The 22,902-nt window shown below is 44.7% G+C and overlaps 1 protein-coding gene across 1 annotated transcript in view; it reads right to left on the bottom strand.

Annotated features, from left to right (window-relative positions):
- The window catches only part of IQCH (IQ motif containing H), a 284,802-nt gene that overhangs the window by 12,505 nt on the left and 249,395 nt on the right, over positions 1 to 22,902 (bottom strand). Inside the window, exons 18-19 of the mRNA XM_077469103.1 lie at positions 8,272 to 8,397; positions 4,647 to 4,708 (exon numbers count right to left, since the gene is read on the bottom strand). Coding sequence (XP_077325229.1) covers positions 4,647 to 4,708; positions 8,272 to 8,397 — 188 coding nt within the window. The remainder of the gene's footprint in view (positions 1 to 4,646; positions 4,709 to 8,271; positions 8,398 to 22,902) is intronic.

Below are 22,902 nucleotides of genomic sequence, written 5' to 3' on the forward strand. Positions count from 1 at the left end.
AGGGGTCAGGGGAGCCCCAGCCAGGAGTCAGGGGAAAGAACGTCTCACCCAGGGGTCAGAGCTGCTCCAGCCAGGAGTCGGGGACCAGAAAGTCTCACCAGGGGTCAGAAGAGCTCTAGTCAGGAGTAAGGGGACAGAAGGTCTCACCCAAGGGTCAGAGGAGCTCCAGTCAGGGGACAGAAGGTCTCAACCAGGGGTCAGAGGAGCTCCAGTCAGGAGTCAGGGGACAGAAGGTCTCACCCAAGGGTCAGAAGAGCTCTAGTCAGGAGAGGGGGGACAGAAGGTCTCACCCAGGGGTCAGGGAGCCCCAGCCAGGAGTCAGAGGACAGAAAATCTCACCCAGGGGACAGGGGCGCTCCAGCCAGGAGTCAGAGGACAGAAGGTCTCAACCAGGGATCAGAGGAGTCCCAACTAGGAGTCTGGGGACAGAAGATCTCACCCAGGGGTCAGAGGCGCTACAGCCAGGAGTCGGGGACCAGAAAGTCTCTCCCAGGGGTCAGAAGAGTTCTAGTCATGAGTAAGGGGACAAAAGGTCTCACCCAGGAGTCAGAGGTGCCCCAGCCAGGAGTCAGAGGACAGAAAATCTCACCCAGGGGACTGGGGCGCTCCAGCCAGGAGTCAGAGGACAGAAGGTCTCAACCAGGGGTCAGGGGAGCCCCAGCCTGGAGTCAGGGGACAGAAGATCTCACCCAGGGGTCAAAGGAGCTCCAGCCAGGAATCAGGGACCAGAAAGTCTCACCCAGGGGTCAGTAGTGCTCCAGCCAGGAGTCAGGGGACAGAAGGTCTCATTCAGGGGTCAGGGGAGCCCCAGCCAGGGAAAAGGAGGTCTCACCCAGGGGTCAGAGGTGCTCCAGCCAGGAGTCGGAGACCAGAAAGTCTCACCCAGGGGTCAGAAGAGCTCTAGTCAGGAGTAAGGGGACAGAAGATCTCACCCAAGGGTCAGAGGAGCTCCAGTCAGGGGACAGAAGGAGTTAGGGGACAGAAGGTCTCAACCAGGGGTCAGAGGAGCTCCAGTCAGGAGTCAGGGGACAGAAGGTCTCTCCCGGGGTCAGAAGAGCTCTAGTCAGGAGTAAGGGGACAGAAGTTCTCACCCAGGGGTCAGAGGAGCTCCAACCAGGAGTCAGGGGACAGATGGTCTCAACCAGGAGTCAGAGGCACTCCATCCAGGAGTCGGGGACCAGAAAGTCTCATCCAGGGGTCAGAAGAGCTCTAGTTATGAGTAAGGGGACAGAAGTTCTCACCCAGGGGTCAGAGGAGCTCCAACCAGGAGTCAGGGGACAGAAGGTCTTAACTAGGGGTCAAAGGAGCTCCAGTCAGGAGTCTGGAGACAGAAGGTCTCAACCAGGGGTCAGAGTAGCTCCAGCCAGGAGTCGGGGGACAGAAGGTGTCAACCAGGGGTTAGGGGAGCTCCAACCAGGAGTTAGGGGACAGAAGATCTCACCCAGGGGTCAGAGGCACTCCATTCAGGAGTCGGGGACCAGAAAGTCTCATCTAGGGGTCAGAAGAGCTCTAGTTATGAGTAAGGGGACAGAAGTTCTCACCCAGGGGTCAGAGGAGCTCCAACCAGGAGTCAGGGGACAGAAGGTCTTAACTAGGAGTCAAAGGAGCTCCAGTCAGGAGTCTGGAGACAGAAGGTCCCAACCAGGGGTCAGATTAGCTCCAGCCAGGAGTCGGGGGACAGAAGGTCTCAACCAGGGGTCAGAGTAGCTCCAGCCAGGAGTCGGGGGACAGAAGTTCTCACCCAGGGGTCAGAGGAGCTCCAACCAGGAGTCAGGGGACAGAAGGTCTCAACCAGGGGTCAGAGTAGCTCCAGCCAGGAGTCGGGGGACAGAAGTTCTCACCCAGGGGTCAGAGGAGCTCCAACCAGGAGTCAGGGGACAGAAGGTCTCAACCAGGGGTCAGAGTAGCTCCAGCCAGGAGTCTGGAGACAGAAGGTCTCAACCAGGGGTCAGAGTAGCTCCAGCCAGGAGTCGGGGGACAGAAGGTTGCATTTAGCACATTATATAAAACTTACCTCAAAACAAAACCATCCAGAAGTGCGCTGTTACTGCTCATCATCACCCGGTCTCCTTTCGGGTTTGCAGGCTCTGGTCCTTGGAATGGTTGACCTGCGATGACGCCACTGTTTATGGAACAGGTCTCTGAAGGAACAGCACGGGTATCCCATTCCATCAGAACGCATGCGCCCGTGACGTCACTGGCAGCTGCAAGTAAACATCTCCTAAAGGGCGAACGTTTAGGAGATATTTACTGTACCTGTAGGTAAGCCTTCTTACCTGTAGGTAAAACATTACCAAAGGCCTTTACTAGCACTTTAAGGAGAGGAGGGTTTATTTCCGCTTTAAGAGAAATGCAACAACTATACAGCTGTAGTATACATATATATACATGGGGGAAACGGGGGGACCGGGTGTGAGGTCGGACATCTGCCAAAGTTAATAAAGCTAAATAAGGGAGCAAACATAAATCTTCCTTCTATAAGCCATGCAATTTTAATAATTGAAGACTGTGGCACAAGCCCAACCATAACCAGCCCTCTTCTAGGTCTAATAGCGTGTAGATGTCATTGTACAATGGCCACATTTGCAGTGACAGTGCAGTCTGTGTCACCTTTTAAAGTCAATGAGTCTTTAGATGCAAAGGGACCGACAAGCATTTACTACAGCCTCAGAGCGTCAGAACAAATTTCCGATTTCCAATTACCACCTTCTGAAAACTGTATTCCCCCGGCAGTAGCTCTTTGCCGATAGATGTAGTGCGGTTACATAGTTACATAGTTAGTCAGGTTGAAAAAAAGACACAAGTCCATCCAGTTCAACCAAAAAATAAAAATAAAAAATGAATATCATTGATTGATTTACCAAAGCCAGGCTTTTCACTCTGCAAGGGAATTTTCCTTTAGCTTAGTGAATAAGGTGAGAGGCTCAGCTGACTTCCATCATTAAATCCTCTGCAAATAAAAACTGTTTTTTTTTCCCTTGCACGTGATTGTGTAGAAGAGACTTTGCAGGGAATTTTCACCACATTCACCAAGCCAAGGCAAAATCGCCTTGTAAAGTGAACAGTCCATTTGCCTTTGTTAATTCAACTCCAGTATGGGCCAGACGATGGATGGATGGAAGGGGAGGGATGGGGTGGAATGGATGGATGGGAGTGAGGATGGATGGATGGATGGATATGATGGGATGGATGGATAAATTAATGGGTGGATGGATGGATATGATGGGATGGATGGATGGATATGATTGGATGGATGGATAAATTGATAGGTGGATGGATGGATATGATGGGATGGATGGATGGATATGATTGGATGGATGGATAAATTGATAGGTGGATGGATGGATATGATGGGATGGATATGATAGGATGGATGGATGGATATGATTGGATGGATGGATAAATTGATAGGTGGATGGATGGATATGATGGGATGGATGGATATGATAGGATGGATGGATGGATAAATTGATGGGTGGATGGATATGATGGGATGGATGCATATGATAGGCTGGATGGATAAATTGATGGATGGATGGATAAATTGATGGATGGATGGATATGATGGGATGGATGGATGGATGGATAAATTGATGGATGGATGGATATGATGGGATGGATGGATGGATGGATAAATTGATGGGTGGATGGATATGATGGGATGGATATGATGGGATGGATGGATGGCTATGATTGGATGGATGGATAAATTGATAGGTGGATGGATGGATATGATGGGATGGATGGATAAATTGATAGGTGGATGGATGGATATGATGGGATGGATGGATGGATAAATTGATGGGTGGATGGATATGATGGGATGGATGGATATGATAGGCTGGATGGATAAATTGATGGATGGATGGATATGATAGGATGGATGGATAAATTGATGGATGGATGGATATGATGGGATGGATGGATGGATATGATAGGATGGGTGGATGGATATGATGGGATGACTATGATAGGATGGATGGATAAATTGATGGGTGGATGGATAGATATGATAGGATGGATGGATGGATGGATATGATAGGATGGATGGATGGATAGATATGATAGGATGGATGGATATGATGGGATGGATGGCAGCCATTCAAAGGACCAGAGCCTGCAAACCCGAAGGGAGACCAGGTGAAGATGATAAATTGATGGGTGGATGGATGGATATGATGGGATGGATTAATGGATGGATATGATTGGATGGATGGATAAATGGATGGGTGGATGGATGGATATGATGGGATGGATGGATAAATTGATAGGTGGATGGATGGATATGATGGGATGGATTAATGGATGGATATGATTGGATGGATGGATAAATGGATGGGTGGATGGATGGATATGATGGGATGGATGGATAAATTGATAGGTGGATGGATGGATATGATGGGATGGATGGATATGATGGGATGGATGGATATGATGGGATGGATGGATAAATGGATGGGTGGATGGATGGATATGATGGGATGGATGGATATGATGGGATGGATGGATAAATTGATGGGTGGATGGATGGACAAATAAATGGATAAATGATTGATGGGTGGATGGATGGATGGATGGGATGGCTAGCCTGACCCCTCCTCTGACCTATGAGGTCATAGTACAGAGTGCTCTGCAGACATACTCACATCATTCCTATTTGGTGCCTTTTCAGGTTCTCCAGCAGAAGGAACGCCGTACCTTGCTTCTCCTGACAAATCAGAGGAAAACGGGATACAATCTGAGTGAATTAATCAGTCAATATTTATTAACTTCCTAAGAGCACACGCTGCCATTTTACATAAAGAACGATGTCAAAGGTGAAGAGTTGATTTCCTGCCTGTTCTATAAGACGATCGTCCATCGCTCAGCTCTAACATTCTGTATGTGCAAAGACTTGGCTCAATACAAAGACTAGGAGACGAGGATTTACATGAGTAATAGAAGATAAGCGCCGACTGTCTCCAGGGAATATTCTATATGGACCCTCGTCTAACAAGGATCATTATTGGGGACTATAGAATTATTAAAACTAGGATTGCACCGATACCGGTGTCTGTGCCGATAATAAGTATTAACACAAATATTGGTTACTTATGCAAATGCTCCGATACATGAAACCGATACTTTCAGCTGTCAGCGGGATTCCCCCCACTGACAGCTGAAATAAAAAAATTAAAATAAAAGTCGCCAATTATCAGTTGTTAAGGAGCGGGGCCGCCACATTCTTAACAACCGATGACTCATTCAGCTGTCAGCGGGGTTCCCCTGTTGACAGCTGAAGTGTAAACTGACGTCCCGGCAATTGAAGCTGTCAAAAAAAAAAAAAAAAAAAGCAGCCAGGCATTGTTTATCAACAACAATGCTCAGCTGCTCAGTCGAAAGATACAAAAAGAAACTTCTTTTTGTATCTTACTGTTTTTCTTCATCTACAGATCAAAGGGTTGAAATTCCCGACCGGCTCATGTGTATTTACAGGGGGTTCTTTAAGACCCGCTGGAGGGGGGCATGCCCGCTGCATGGCGGGGGACCTGATGCGTGTGGCCGGTGATCGGCGCCAGCCATGTACGATCGCATGCACGAGCGCCAGCACAGGGATGTGTGTGTGTAAACACACAAAATCCCTGTGCTGTCAGAGGAGAGGAGACATGTAGTTTGTTCCTAGTAAGTAGGAACAGCAACATGTCTCCACTCCTACTGAGTCCCATCCCCATACAGTTAGAACACACTGAGGGAACACACATTTAACCCCTTGATCGCCCACTAGTGTTAACCCCTTCCCTACTAGTGACATTTACACAGTAATCAGTGCATTTTTATAGCACTGATCGCTGTATAAATGTCAAAGGTCCCAAAAATGTGTCAAAAGTGTCCGATGTGTCCGTCGCAATAATGCTAAAAATCGCGAATCACCGCCATTACTTGTAAAAAAAATATAAAAAAAATAATAATACTAAAAATGCCATTAAAATGCCATAAATCATTCCCATAGTTTGTAGACGCTATCACTTTTGCACAAACCAATCAATGAACATTTATTGCGATTTGTTTTTACCAATATGTAGAAGAATACTTATCGGCCTAAACTGATGAAGAAAGAAATTTGTTTTTTAAAAACATTTTTGGGGATATTTATTATAGCAAAAAAAAAAAAATATTATATTTTTTTCTAAATTGTTGCTCTTTTTTTGTGTATAGCGCAAAAAATAAAAACCGCAAACCAATCAATATACACGTATTTTCGACTTTTTATTACCAAAAATATGTAGAAGAATACATATCGGCCTAAAGTGAGGAAACAATTCGCTTTTTTTAAAAACAAATTGGGAAAATTTATTATAGAAAAGGTACAAAATATTGTTTTCTTTTTCAAAATTGTCGCTCTTTTTTTGTTTATAGAGCAAAAGAGTAAAAACCGCAGAGGTGATAAAATACCACCAAAAAAAAGGCTCTATTTGTGGGGAAAAAAAAGAACGTCAATTTTGTTTGGGTACAACATCGCACGACCGCGCAATTGTCAGCTAAAGCGTCGCAGTGCCGTATTGTAAAAAAAAGCTCTGGTCAGGAAGGGGCTAAAACCTTCCGGGGCTGAAGTCGTTACAGCAACCTGTCAAATTAAAAAAAAACAAAAAACTTTTTTATTAAATGTTCCTCTGTTTAACCCCTTATTAACCCATAATTTACTCTAATCACAAAGCAAGGGTCCTGACCTTAACCTGACAGAACACCTTTGGGATGATTTAGAGTGGAGACTGCAAGCCAGGCCTTCTCGTCCAACATCAGTGCCTGACCTCACAAATGCGCTTCTGGAAGAATGATCAAACATTCTCATAGATACATCTCCTAAACCTTGTGGACGGCCTTCCCAGAAGAGTTGAAGCTGTTACAGTTGCAAAGGGCGGAGCCAACTCAATATTGAACCCTACGGACCAAGACTGGGATGCCATTAAAGTTCATGTGTGTGTAAAGGTAGGCGTCCCAATACTTTTGGTAATATAGTGTGTGTGTGTGTGTGTGTGTGTGTGTGTGTGTGTGTGTGTGTGTGTGTGTGTGTGTGTGTGTGTGTGTGTTTTTAAATCAAAGCAATACATCCAAATGCCAGGTGGGCTCGGTAACATATAATAGGTTGCTTGGGAACATATACGTAATAGGTTGCTTGGGAACATATACATAATAGGTTGCTTGGGAACATATAATAGGTTGCTCGGGAACATATAATAGGTTGCTCGGGAACATATAATAGGTTGCTCGGTAACATATAATAGGTTGCTTGGGAACATATAATAGGTCGCTTGGGAACATATACGTAATAGGTTGCTTGGGAACATATAATAGGTTGCTCGGGAACATATAATAGGTTGCTTGGGAACATATAATAGGTTGCTCGGGAAACATATAATAGGTTGCTCGGGAAACATATAATAGGTTGCTCGGGAACATATAATAGGTTGCTTGGGAACATATAATAGGTTGCTCGGGAAACATATAATAGGTTGCTCGGGAAACATATAATAGGTTGCTTGGGAACATATAATAGGTTGCTCGGGAAACATATAATAGGTTGCTCGGGAAACATATAATAGGTTGCTCGGGAACATATAATAGGTTGCTTGGGAACATATAATAGGTTGCTCGGGAAACATATAATAGGTTGCTCGGGAAACATATAATAGGTTGCTCGGGAACATATAATAGGTTGCTTGGGAACATATAATAGGTCGCTTGGGAACATATACGTAATAGGTTGCTTGGGAACATATAATAGGTTGCTTGGGAACATATAATAGGTTGCTTGGGAACATATACGTAATAGGTTGCTTGGGAACATATAATAGGTTGCTTGGGAACATATAATAGGTTGCTTGGGAACATATACGTAATAGGTTGCTTGGGACATATAATAGGTTGCTTGGGAAAATATAATAGGTTGCTTGGGGAACATATATGTAATAGATTGCTTGGGAACATATAATAGGTTGCTTGGGACATATACGTAATAGGTTGCTTGGGAACATATAATAGGTTGCTCGGGAACATATAATAGGTTGCTTGGGAACATATAATAGGTTGCTCGGGAAACATATAATAGGTTGCTTGGGAACATATAATAGGTTGCTTGGGAACATATAATAGGTTGCTCGGGAACATATAATAGGTTGCTTGGGAACATATAATAGGTTGCTCGGGGACATATAATAGGTTGCTCGGGAACATATAATAGGTTGCTCGGGAACACTGTGAGCACACCGAGAACTATTGCATTTTCTGTCTTACCTTTACATCATACCCGATGCCGTGGGCTTTGCACATCTGGAAGAAGACGTTGTAATAGACCAGCGATAGGTTTGTGTGGATCAGGCGCGTGCTGAGGACGGCGACTCGGCTGCAAAGCTGGGGGGTCTGAGAACAGAACACAGAATTCCTCAGCAGGGGAAGGACATTTTTAAGTTGACACCATTTTCTTACAATGCTTTATGTAGAAGAGTTTTTAACCACTTGCTTACCGGGGCACCTACACCCCCTTCCTGCCCAGGCCAAATGCCAGCGCTGTCGCACTTTGAATGACAATTGCGCGGTCATGCAACACTGCACTCAAATGGCATTTTTATAATTTTTTTTTCACACAAATAGAACTTTCTTTTGGTGGTATTTAATAACCACTGGGTTTATTTTTATTTTTTTGCCAAATAAAAAAAGACCAACAATTTTGAAGATTTTTTTGTTTTTTTTTCATATTTTGTTATAAAATGTAGCAAACGGTAATTTTTCTCCTTCACTGATGGGCACTGATGAGGTCACACTGATGATGTGGAACTGATGAGGTCACACTGATGATGTGGCACTGATGAGGTCGCACTGATGATGTGGCACTGATGAGGTCACACTGATGATGTGGCACTGATGAGGTCGCACTGATGATGTGGCACTGATGAGGTCACACTGATGATGTGGCACTGATGAGGTCACACTGATGATGTGGCACTGATGAGGTCGCACTGATGATGTGGCACTGATAGGTGACACTGGTGGGCACTGATCAGGAAGCCCTAATAGGTGTTACTGGTAAAGATTTCCGGCGGGCCAGATGGTCCCAGAAGTATCTATGATCGTTCGAAGGTCGGGCGCGATGTTATGACCTCACACCTGGCCTCTGCATTTGAAAAAATGCAGCCGCCTTGGCTGGGAAGCCGGGATCTTTTTTTTGTTTTTTTGTTGATATCAGGCTTCCCAGCCTGGAGGTGAGATGTGGGGACTTATAGACCCCATAGATCTCACTGTAAAGAGGACCTGTCATGTCATATCCCTATTACAAGGGATGTTTACATTCCTTGTAATCGGAATAAAAGTGATATAAAAAAAAAAAAATGTAAAAAGAAAGCTTCAAATTATAAAAATAAAAGTAAAATTAACAATAAACGTTTTTTTTTTTTTTTTTAAAGCGCCCCTGTGCCAGCGTGCTCATTCGCAGAAGCAAACGCATACGTAAATCCCGCCCACATATGTAAACGGCATTCAAACCACACATGTGAGGTATCACCGCAAACGTTACAGCGAGAGCAATACTTCTAATCCTAGACCTCCTCTGTAACTCAAAACATACAACCTGTAAAAATGTTTAAAGCATCGCCTATGGGGATTTTTTACGCACCAAAGTTTGGCGCCATTCCACAAGCCTGTGCAATTTTGAAGCGTGACGTGTTAGGTATCTATTTACTCGGCGTAACTTCATCTTTTCAAATTATGCAAAATAATTGGGCTACCTTTACAGTCTTTTTTTTAATGCATGAAACTGTTTTATCTTTAAAAAAAAAAAAAACGCGTTTGAAAAATTGTTGCGCAAATACCGTGTGAATTAAAAAGTTTCAAAGACCGCCATTGTATTCTCTAGGGTCTCTGCTAAAAAAAACAAAAAACCCATATATAATGTTTGGGGGTTCTGTGTAATTTTTTTAGCAAAATAAAAAGATGATTTTTACATGTAGGAGAGAAATGTTAGAATTGCCCTGGTTAATCATTTTTTCCACCCATATTATTGGTTGAACTAGATGGTGTATTTTTCCAACCAGAATAACTATGTATAGTGCCTTTCAAAAGTATTCACCCCCCTAAAGTCAATACTTTGTAGAGAGAACCTTTGGCGGCTATCACAGCTCCAAGTCGCTTTGGATAAGTCTCTATGAGTCTTCCCACATCTCACCACTGGGATTTTCTCCATTCCTCCTCCTTGCAAAACTGCTCCAGTTGGATGGTTTGTGCTTATGAACAGTAATCTGACCACAGATTTTCTATTGGATTGAGGTCTGGGCTTTGACTAGGCCATTCCAACGCATTTCCATGTTTCCCCTTAAACCACTCAAGTGTTGATTTAGCAGTGTGTTTGGGGTCATTGTCCTGCTGGAAGGTGACCCTCCGTCCTAGCCTCAAATCACACACAGAGGGGTACAGGTTTTTCCCAAGAATATCCCTGTATTTAGCACCATCCATCTTTCCCTCAACTCTGACCAGCTTCCCAGTCCTGACTGCTGAAAAACATCCCCACGGCATGATGCTGCCACCACCATGTTTCACAGTGGGGATGGTGTTCTTTGGGTGATGTGATGTGTTGGGTTTGCTCCAGACATAGCGTTTTCTTTGATGGCCAAAAAGTTCAACTTTAGTCTCATCAGAGCAGAGCACCTTCCTCCATACATCAGAGCAGATCACCTTCCTCCATACATCAAACCAGATCACCTTCCTACATACATCAGAGCAGAGCACCTTCCTCCATACATCAGAGCAGAGCACCTTCCTCCATACATCAGAGCAGATCACCTTCCTCCATACATCAAACCAGATCACCTTCCTCCATACATCAGACCAGATCACCTTCCTCCATACATCAGAGCAGATCACCTTCCTCCATACATCAGAGCAGATCACCTTCCTCCATACATCAGAGCAGATCACCTTCCTCCATACATCAGAGCAGATCACCTTCCTCCATACATCAAACCAGATCACCTTCCTCCATACATCAGACCAGATCACCTTCCTCCATACATCAGAGCAGATCACCTTCCTCCATACATCAAACCAGATCACCTTCCTCCATACATCAGACCAGATCACCTTCCTCCATACATCAGAGCAGATCACCTTCCTCCATACATCAAACCAGATCACCTTCCTCCATACATTAGACCAGATCACCTTCCTCCATACATCAGAGCAGATCACCTTCCTCCATACATCAGAGCAGATCACCTTCCTCTATACATCAGAGCAGATCACCTTCCTCCATACATCAGAGCAGATCACCTTCCTCCATACATCAGACCAGATCACCTTCCTCCATACATCAGACCAGATCACCTTCCTCCATACATCAGACCAGATCACTTCCTCCATACATCAGACCAGATCACCTTCCTCCATACATCAGAACAGATCACCTTCCTCCATACATCAGACCAGATCACCTTCCTCCATACATCAGACCAGATCACCTTCCTCCATACATCAGACCAGATCACCTTCCTCCATACATCAGACCAGATCACCTTCCTCCATACATCAGACCAGATCACCTTCCTCCATACATCAGACCAGATCACCTTCCTCCATACATCAGACCAGATCACCTTCCTCCATACATCAGACCAGATCACCTTCTTCCATACATCAGACCAGATCACCTTCCTCCATACATCAGACCAGATCACCTTCCTCCATACATCAGACCAGATCACCTTCCTCCATACATCAGACCAGATCACCTTCCTCCGTACATCAAACCAGAGCAACTTCCTCCATAGAGCAGAGCAGATCACCTTCCCCCATACATCAGACCAGATCACCTTCCTCCATACATTTTGGGAGTCTCCCACATGCCTTTTCACAAATTCAAAACGCGCCATTTTGTTTTTTTGGTGAAAGTAATGTCTTTCTTCTGGCCACTCTGCCATAAAGCCCAACTCTATGGAGCGTACGGCTCATTGTGGTCCTATGTGCAGATACTCCAGTCTCTGCTGTGGAACTCTGCAGATTTCCTTAGGTCTCTGTGCTGCCTCTCTGATTAATGCCCTCCTTGCCCGCTCCGTGAGCTTTGGTGTGCGCCCGACTCTTGGCAGGTTTGCTGTTGTGCCATGTTCTTTCCATTTGGTTATGATAGATTTGATGGAGCTCCTAGGAATCATCAAAGATTTGGATATTTTTTTATAACCTGACCCTGATTTGTACTTCTCAACAACATTGTCCCTTACTTGTTTGGAGAGTTCCTTGGTCTTCATGGCAGTGTTTGGTTAGTGGTGCCTCTTGCTTAGGTGTTGCAGCCTCTGGGGCCTTTCAGAAAGGTGTGTCTATGTAATGACAGGTCATGTGACACTAATGCCGCATACACACGGTCGGAGAATCCGTTGGAATGCGTCTTATCGGACCGTGTCGTCAGATAATCCGACTGTGTGTGGTATGCATCGGACTGATTCCGTCCGAATCTCCGTCGGACCCAATTTTACAACATGTTGGAAATATTTCCCGACCAACTGGGCCGGTCGGACGTAATCCGATCATGTGTAGAGAATTTTGATCGGACCAAGTGCCACGCATGCTCAGATCAAATTCCTACATCAAAGCTATTGGCTACTAGCCTGAACGTAGTCCCGTCGTAACGAAATTACATCATCACGTTCTGAAAGATCGGATTTTTCGACAACTTAGTCCGACCGTGCGTATGCAACAGTTTCAGACACAATCCGTCAGACTAAATCTGACGGACAAAATCCGACGGATTTGGTTGGCAGAATCTCCGACCGTGTGTACAGGGCAGGGCAGGACTTACCATTGGGCTTGACTGGGCTCAAGCCCATGGGCCCCGCCCAATAGGGGGCCCCGCCGAGATACATAGCCAAATGTGCTCGGCTCCGCTCACAGTCACGCCCAGTCCCACCCTATGATGGACATAACAAAGGGAATGGGCGTAACTCTGAGCCGAGCTGAGTACACTCGGCTACTCTCAGCTCCGCTCGGGACTGTGAGAGGACCCGAGAGCTGCCAAGAGGACCCGAGAGCCACCGAGAGGACCCGAGAGCCGCCAAGAGGACCAAAGAGCCGTCAAGAGGACCCGAGAGCCGTCAAGAGGACCCGAGAGCCGCCAAGAGGACCCCGAGAGCCGCCGAGAGGACCCGAGAGCCGCCGAGAGGACCCAAGAGCCGTCAAGAGGACCCGAGAGCCGCCAAGAGGACCCGAGAGCCGCCGAGAGGACCCGAGAGCCGCCAAGAGGACCCAAGAGCCATCAAGAGGACCCGAGAGCCGTCAAGAGGACCCAAGAGCCGCCAAGAGGACCCGAGAGCCGCCAAGAGCTGCTAAGAGCCGCCAAGAGGACAGGAGAGCCGCCAAGATACACAGGACTCTGTATCTTGGCGGCACCATTTTTAAACTTCAAGACTGCAATGACAAGGCTGCAAATGACACTGGACAAGGCTGCATTGATGGGCGTTTAAATGTAAGTTTTTTTCCTTAAACTTCCCTCCTAAACTTGGGGTGCATGTTATATGCCCATAAATACGGTAATGTATAGAAGGTAGGGCCCAAAAGTGACTCAAGCCCAGGGGCCCCCACCACCCTAAGTCCTGCCCTGGTACAGGGGCTTAGATTGCACACACGTGGACATCATTTCACTAATTATGTGACTTCTGAAGGGAATTGGTTGCCCTTTTTATGGGCTTAATAACAAATGAGGTGAATACATACGCACATGAAAAACAGTTTTATGTATATATTTTTCTAATTTTACTTCACCAACTTAGACTATTGTGTTCTGATCCATCACATATAATTCAGATTAAAAAAGCATTGAACTAAAGGCTGTAATGTAACAAAATAGGTAAAAAGCCAAGGGGGGGGGTGAATACTTTTGAAAGGCACTGTAACTATATGTAACTATGTAATATCTACAAGTATTTCCTAACAATACTCACTGCTTGTCTTTAGACTGTTTTTTCTCCGCACTCTGGGGAGAAGTGGGGTTTATTCCGATGTAATAACGCACAGGAGAGACCCACTTATGGGCTCAGCGATCATATAGGAGACATACCGCTGGTGTTTACTGAACACACTCGCAGGTACATAAGTGGTCCCTGTCCATGTATCACAAAGGACATTGAACGATTTGCTACATAAAAATGGTGCAGCTTGTTCTCCTCCAGCCTCCCCCAGGAACACAATGTGCACAGCGCTCTTTATGGCTTCCTCTGATCAATACCTTTTATAGGCTGTAATCCAAAACCTTTGTGAGGAACCAAAAGAGCAACGTATCGATGGCTTGCTTTTACAGCTGACCTGCTCTATTGGGCTCCCGATGTTTACACCGCCTCCCCCCCTGCCTGACAATTAATGGGAAAAAAACCCCCCAAAAAACTGTTTTGCTTTCCTGCCACGATAAAAGTGGATATTTCTAACTCTCCGCATCATTCCCCATACACTTCAAGAGACTCGTTTATTAAACAGGAAAAAAAAAATCAACTTCGTCTGAAGTGGCCCCACTAAGCTATCCTATAGATCAGTGGTCTGCAAATTGTGGCCCTTTGCTTGTTTTTATCCAGCCCTTGGGGCACTCTTTCATCCACTGATACCAACAATGGGGCATAATTCCCCTCAGTGACACCAATGAAGGGGCACAATTCCTCCCAATGACACCAATAAGGCACAATTCCTACCAATGATGGGGCACAATTCCTCCCACTTAAACCAACAATGAGGCCCTAAGACACCAATGAAGGGGCACAATTCCTCCCAATGACACCAATGATTTGGCACAATTGCTCCAAAGTACATCTACAATGGGGCCCAATGACACCAATGATGGGACACAATTTCCCCCACTGAAACAGTCAATGGGGCCCAATGACACCAATGATGGAAAACAATTCCTCCCAATGACACCAAAAATATGGCCCAATGACTCCAATGATGAGTCACAATTCCTTACAATGACACCAATGATGGGGCACAATTGCTCCATAGTACATCTACAATGGGGCCCAATGGCACCAATGATGGGACAGATGGGACACAATTCCCCCCACTGAAACCGTCAATGGAGCCCAATGACATCAATGATGGAAAACAATTCTTCCCAATGACACCAAAAATAGGGCCCAATGACTCCAATGATCAGACACAATTCCTACCAATGATGGGGCACAATTGCTCCATAGTACATATACAATGGGGCCCAATGGCACCAATGATGGGACAAAATTCCCCCCACTGAAACCATCAATCGAGCCCAATGACATCAATGATGGAAAACAATTCCTCCCAATGACACCAAAAATAGGGCCCAATGACTCCAATGATGAGACACAATTCCTACCAATGATGGGGCACAATTGCTCCATAGTACATCTACAATGGGGCCCAATGGCACCAATGATGGGACACAATTCCCCCCACTGAAACCGTCAATGGAGCCCAATGACATCAATGATGGAAAACAATTCCTCCCAATGACACCAAAAATAGGGCCCAATGACTCCAATGATGAGACACAATTCCTTCCAATGGCACTAATGATGGGGCACAATTCCTCCCAATGGCACCAATGATGGGGCACAATTTTTCCCAATGACACCAATAATGGGGCCCAATGACACCGATGATTGGACACCTTTTCTACTCCCAATGACCACAGTGCAGCCCCCCTAAAGTCCGAAGGACAGAAAACTGGCCCTTTGTTTATAAAGTTTGGAGACCTCTGCTATAGATCAAGGACATTAAAAGGATAATTCTGGCAAAACAGATTGTACAATGTTTTTTTTTTCATTTGCAGAGCAGGGTTTTTCAATCCTGATGTCACTTGACCAAATGATTTAACATATAAGCACTAAAGGACCGATGACGCAATTTTAGTGTTCTACCCCCTCTAGTGGACTAATGAGGGATTCATTTTAGTGGATAACCCTAAAGCGCACCATTGCCCTGACTCTCCACCCTCCTCCTTTCCTCTGCTGGAATTCATTCATTTATTTTTTTTATTTTAGGTTCTTTTTAATGTTAAGTCCGGCCCCACCTCCCCTTGCATGTCACTTGCTAAGGTGAATGACGCACACACTGCACGCTGTAGCTCCCGGGATTTGTACATCACATATCCAAGGAGGCATAGCGCTTTCATTGACACACAGGTGGAGGGGTCGGGCTTATCGGTGTGTCATCAAGGGGCCCGCCGGCTGTACCCGGAAGAGGCAGTGAGCCCCTTGATGACATCAGAAACAAAAAATGGCGGCATGGGACAGAGCTGTGGCCAGGCATGAGATGATCTCAGCGGGTCAGTGCTGGATCCACTGGATGGGTGAAATGTCCGGATACCACCATCATGTACGCGGGGCAAAAAATAAATAAAAAAATGGGGAGGTCGGAGACCAGTAAACCCTTCGATATATACCCAATGAAGTGACTGCCCTCAGGTAATACACAGAGATTAAACAAATCCTCCTACATAGGTTGTACCTGTTTATCTGCAACTCCCTCTTCGCTATATCCGTTCAAAGCCCAGAATTTATAAAGCTTGCCTGAGCTGTCAGAAAACAGGGGGCAGGGAGCTGAAATTACACACTGCAGAGCTCTGAGAGCTGATTGGAAGGATAGGGACAAAACCCTATTCCACAGCATTATCGGGCGGCACAGTGATGTAGTGGTTAGCACTCTCACCTAGCAGTAAGAAGGTCGCTGGTTCAAATCCCAACCACGACACTACCTGCCTGCAGTTTGAATGTTCTCCCTGTGCCTGCGTGGGTTTCCTCCGGGTACTCCGGTTTCCTCCCACTAATCCAAAGACATGCAGGTAGGTTAATTGGCTTCTGTCTAAAAAATTGGCCCTAGTATATGAATGGGGACCTTGGATTGTGGGCCCCTTGAGGATAGGGATGTGGGTGTAGCAATGTACAGGGAAAGGGACAATTGTAGACACTCACTCAGGTTGAACTGGATGGACTGGTGTCTTTATTCAACCTAACTAACTATGAAACAGCACAGAGGTACAGAGCTGAGGCTGTCATTTACAGGCTGTGTGCTCAAGCTCCCTCCTATTCACCATTTTTCTCTTGGTAGATATGACACTTAGAGCTCTTAACTGAGACAAGTGCACACTATAGAGGGATATGCTTTGTTCATATTTCATGTCTAAGGTTTACAACCACTTTAAGGGCTCATTTACACTTTCTTCAGCTTCAACACACATTAAAGAGCATACGGCGTCAACATGCTTTTTTGATGTGTTATTGATGCTTCAGTGGTGCTACGATGGTGCTTCAAGCGAGCTTTGTCATGGACTTCTATGGAGGCTTTGAAAATGCTTTGAAGCACCACTAAAGCGACATTGGGGTATAATTTTTGAAGCAAAGCAAAAGCAAGGTGTAAACAGGACTGTAAGGGCTAGTTTATACTTGCTTCAAAACATGGCTTCGGACACACTTTGTTAAAGCTCTCTGAAGGCCACGTGCTCTAAGTGTGAAACGTGTCAACGGTTTGTCCTGTCTTGCTTTCCTGACTGTGACGACATTAAAGGAAGAATTTTGAATCAGTTCTGGGGTGGTATGCAGCCAATTTCTCTTTATCTCTAAACTCTGGAAGAACCCTAGATGAGAAAGGCTAGATTAGATACTTTCGTGAGTCATAGATCACTTTCTCTATTAAAGTTTACTGCTATGACTGCATATTTATAAAGTACATTCTTCCCATTGACCACCATGGTAAGGGACATTTTTACCACTGACCACCAATGTAAGGAACATTCTTCTCACTGATCACCAATGTAAGGAACATTCTTCCCACTGACCACCAATGTAAGGAACATTCTTCCCACTGATCACCAATGTAAGGAACATTCTTCCCACTGATCACCAATGTAAGGAACATTCTTCTCACTGATCACCAATGTAAGGAACATTCTTCTCACTGATCACCAATGTAAGGAACATTCTTCTCACTGATCACCAATGTAAGGAACATTCTTCCCACTGATCACCAATGTAAGGAACATTCTTCCCACTGATCACCAATGTAAGGAACATTCTTCCCACTGATCACCAATGTAAGGAACATTCTTCTCACTGATCACCAATGTAAGGAACATTCTTCTCACTGATCACCAATGTAAGGAACATTCTTCCCACTGATCACCAATGTAAGGAACATTCTTCCCACTGATCACCAATGTAAGGAACATTCTTCCCACTGATCACCAATGTAAGGAACATTCTTCCCACTGATCACCAATGTAAGGAACATTCTTCCCACTGATCACCAATGTAAGGAACATTCTTCTCACTGATCACCAATGTAAGGAACATTCTTCTCACTGATCACCAATGTAAGGAACATTCTTCTCACTGATCACCAATGTAAGGAACATTCTTCTCACTGATCACCAATGTAAGGAACATTCTTCCCACTTATCACCAATGTAAGGGACATTCTTCCCACTGATCACCAATGTAAGGAGCATTCTTCTCACTGATCACCAATGTAAGGAACATTCTTCCCACTGATCACCAATGTAAGGAACATTCTTCCCACTGATCACCAATGTAAGGAACATTCTTCTCACTGATCACCAATGTAAGGAACATTCTTCTCACTGATCACCAATGTAACGAACATTCTTCTCACTGATCACCAATGTAAGGAACATTCTTCTCACTGATCACCAATGTAAGGAACATTTTTCTCACTGATCACCAATGTAAGGAACATTCTTCTCACTGATCACCAATGTAAGGAACATTCTTCTCACTGATCACCAATGTAAGGAACATTCTTCTCACTGATCACCAATGTAAGGAACATTCTTCTCACTGATCACCAATGTAAGGAACATTCTTCCCACTGATCACCAATGTAAGGAACATTCTTCCCACTGATCACCAATGTAAGGAACATTCTTCCCACTGATCACCAATGTAAGGAACATTCTTCTCACTGATCACCAATGTAAGGAACATTCTTCTCACTGATCACCAATGTAAGGGACATTCTTCTCACTGATCACCAATGTAAGGAACATTCTTCTCACTGATCACCAATGTAAGGAACATTCTTCTCACTGATCACCAATGTAAGGAACATTCTTCTCACTGATCACCAATGTAAGGATCATTCTTCTCACTGATCACCAATGTAAGGAACATTCTTCTCACTGATCACCAATGTAAGGAACATTCTTCTCACTGATCACCAATGTAAGGAACATTCTTCACACTGATCACCAATGTAAGGAACATTCTTCTCACTGATCACCAATGTAAGGAACATTCTTCCCACTGATCACCAATGTAAGGAAAATTCTCCTCACTGACCTCCAATGTAAGGGACATTCATTACACTGATTACCAATGTAAGGAACATTCTTTCCATTGACCACCAATCTAAGGAGCATTCTTCTCAGTGGCCACCAATGTAAGGGGCATTTTTCCTATTGACCACCAATGAATGACATGAAAATAAAAACAAATAAAAGCAGTTAGTCACATAACCTGTCAAAGCCACATGACTGGCTTGCCTCTAATCTTGGAGCTCTTATGCAAAAATAACATTTTGTAGGCACCACATGCTCCACACCATGTCCTGTTTTTTTTAAATCAAATGGGTTGCAAAAATGGAGACCATAGTGTAAGTATCCTAGTGGAATATAACGCACAGCAGACAAGGTGCTGTTGTTCAATGGATAGCCAGAAGCTGAAAATTCTTGCTCTCAGTTTTTCGTGATGGGAGCCGTAAGTGCTTGTGAAGCATGTTACCCCACAAATGATTCTGTACCCTCAATCTGATGGAATATAAGCAGGCACAGCGTGAATCTTGGCACCAGAAGACGCTGATGCAATAAATCTCCGAATGCAAGCTAATCATGTTTATAATATTTGCAGAATTAATATCACCCATGGCTGGAGTCATTAGCGTGCAGAGGGGGGGACCATAAGAATTGTACTTCGGAAGCTGTTGATTTGCGGTGGGGGAGTAGAAACTAGAGGAGCATTTGATAGAATAATCCATGTCTCTGTTTAACAAGCGTGAAGCAGGATGGGGCCTCATTGATGGAGCGCCATTGTTTAAGGGTTGGCATCAGACTGAAAGAATTGCTCTTGCTGGGTCTTCGCAGTCCGTACACTGGCATAATGAAGAGTCTTGTAAATTATTAATGCTGTGCTTATTTAGCCTCATCTATCTCGCAGATAATGAGTGATTGGTTTTATACATAATTACAGGAGCGGCAGCACTGAGAAAATGTATTCTTTTATTGAAGGGGGTGCATAAACAGAGAAAAGCGGGTGTTAATCTACAGAGGCCCTGAAAGGTAACGGCATAGCGAGTCACACTACAGTGCGTCTTACTGAAGGGGAAGACGGGAGTTTAAATGGAACATCAGCGGGAGCACGGGAGGCCAATATGAGTGTGAAAGAAAGTAATAAATGCAAGAAATAATAGCTATAATCATGTAGCCGGTGCTGGGACATACCGAAAGTTGCTGACATGCAATGATTTTATTAATACTGAAAGATTACACAGATATAATCATCACTCACTGATATATAAATGCATTGAAACATCTAGAAGTAAAATTTAGATATAGTGCATATGATGAATCAGGGGGTGAAACAATACTATGCTATCAAGGGTATGGTCACAATAACTCACTAAGCTGACCCTTCAAGAAGCTTGGATGAATAGTGTCATTCTCTAAATGGAAGCCATGTCTAGCAAGCGATCCTCTACTATGGTTACTGTGCAGAAGGGCAGCCTCTCTGCACAACACCTGGAAGACCATTGTCATGGTCAGGCTCGGACACCAGTAACTCTAGCAGTAGAAAGGCTCCCACCGACCAGTCGGAAAAGTACTCAAGCAGGTCCCCTTGGTGGATGACGTGGGCTCACCCGTGGTGCGGGGTCTAAGCATTAACCGGTATTCACCTGAGCTCCTGATGGTGGAGATGGGTTTTGGTGCATGTCAGTACCAGGTCATGGTCCTCGGAATCGCCCCACCAGGAGGTGAGCAAGCCAGGATCCAATAGCAGATAAAGCAGGTAGGGATCAAGCAGAAGTGTAGTCAGTAAACAAGCCAAAAGTCAGTAACAAGTGGTTGCAGGTTGGGATCAAGCAAAAGCATAGTTGAGGATAAGGCCAAAGCTTGATAATGAATGGTTGCGGGTTGAGATCGAACAGAAGCATAGTCAAGGAACAAGCCAAGGCTGGTAATGAGTGATAGTGGAGATAGTCCTCATTTCTCACAAATGAGAAAGATAATGGCTGGAGAGAAAAAAATAATCTGGAAAACAGGAAGTGCGGAGACGTGGCTTAAAAGATAAAGCAGGTAGGGATCATGCAGAAGTGTAGTCAGTAAACAAGCCAAAGGTCAGTGACAAGTGATCGCAGGTTGGCATCAAGCAAAAGTGTAGTCGTGGAAAAGGCCAAATGTTGGTAATGAATGGCTGCAGGTTGGGATTAAGCAGAAGCATAGTCAAGGAACAAGCCAAGGCCAGTAATGAGTGGTAGTGGAGATAGTTCTTATTTCTCACAAATGAGCAAGATAACAGCTGGAGAGACCAAAATAATCTGGAAAACAGGAAGCGCGGAGACATGGCTTAAAAGATAAAGGAGGTAGGGATCAAACAGAAGTGTAGTCAGTAAACAAGCCAAAGGTCAGTAACAAGTGGTTGCATGTTGGGATCAAGCAAAAGCGTAGTTAATGAAAAGGCCAAAGCTTGATAATGAATGGTTGCAGGTTGAGATTGAGGAGAAGCATAGTCAAGGAACAAGCCAAGGCCGGTAATGAGTGGTAGTGGAGCTAGTCCTTATTGCTCACAAATGAGCAAGATAATGGCTGGAGAGTGCAAAATAATCTGGAAAACAGGAAGTGCGGACACATGGCTTAAAAGATAAAGCAGGTAGGGATTAAGCAGAAATGTAGTCAGTAAACAAGCCAAAGGTCAGTAACAAGTGGTTGCAGGTTGGCATCAAGCAAAAGTGCAGTCGTGGAAAAGGCCAAATGTTGGTAATGAATGGCTGCAGGTTGGGATTAGGCAGAAGCATAGTCAAGCAACAAGCCAAGGCCAGTAATGAGTGGTAGTGGAGATAGTTCTTATTTCTCACAAATGAGCAAGATAACAGCTGGAGAGACCAAAATAATCTGGAAAACAGGAAGTGCGGAGACATGGCTTAAAAGATAAAGGAGGTAGGGATCAAACAGAAGTGTAGTCAGTAAACAAGCCAAAGGTCAGTAACAAGTGGTTGCATGTTGGGATCAAGCAAAAGCGTAGTTAAGGAAAAGGCCAAAGCTTGATAATGAATGGTTGCAGGTTGAGATTGAGGAGAAGCATAGTCAAGGAACAAGCCAAGGCTGGTAATGAGTGGTAATGGAGATAGTCCTTATTTCTCACAAATGAGAAAGATAACGGCTGGAGAGAGCAAAATAAACTGGTAAACAGGAAGTGCAGAAACATGTCTTAAATCAGGAAGTTCATGGGAGGAGCAAAGAGTTCACGGTTTACAAGAAACAGGAGACAAGGCAAGATTGTCCTAAGAGATCAGACAGGGAGGTGTCCAACACCTCAGGTGGCACAGGGAGAAGAGCCACAGTCAAACACCACAGAGGTCGTAGGTTCAGAGCCCACTCCTGACAAAGAGGTTTCAGCTTCCAAAAAAGAAGAAAAAGATGCTTTTCCTCTGGATTAACTGTGTGTATAGTGTTCTGTATGTGGAGGTTTTCTACAAGGTTATACCGAAAGTAATGCAAAATTGGGGATAACTTTATTTACTTACAATCATTCAAATGTCACAAGAATTATGTAAGTTGTATGTGTTGTAGTAACTCTTCCTCTATAGTATTTCTTCTTCTTTTTGATTGCAGGTAAATAATGGATTCCAAGCATAAGCAAC

Source organism: Lithobates pipiens, unplaced genomic scaffold, assembly GCF_037356315.1.
Source record: "Lithobates pipiens isolate NorthernLeopardFrog02 unplaced genomic scaffold, aLitPip1_a1.2 Scaffold_8, whole genome shotgun sequence".
Taxonomy (NCBI): Eukaryota; Metazoa; Chordata; class Amphibia; order Anura; family Ranidae; genus Lithobates; species Lithobates pipiens.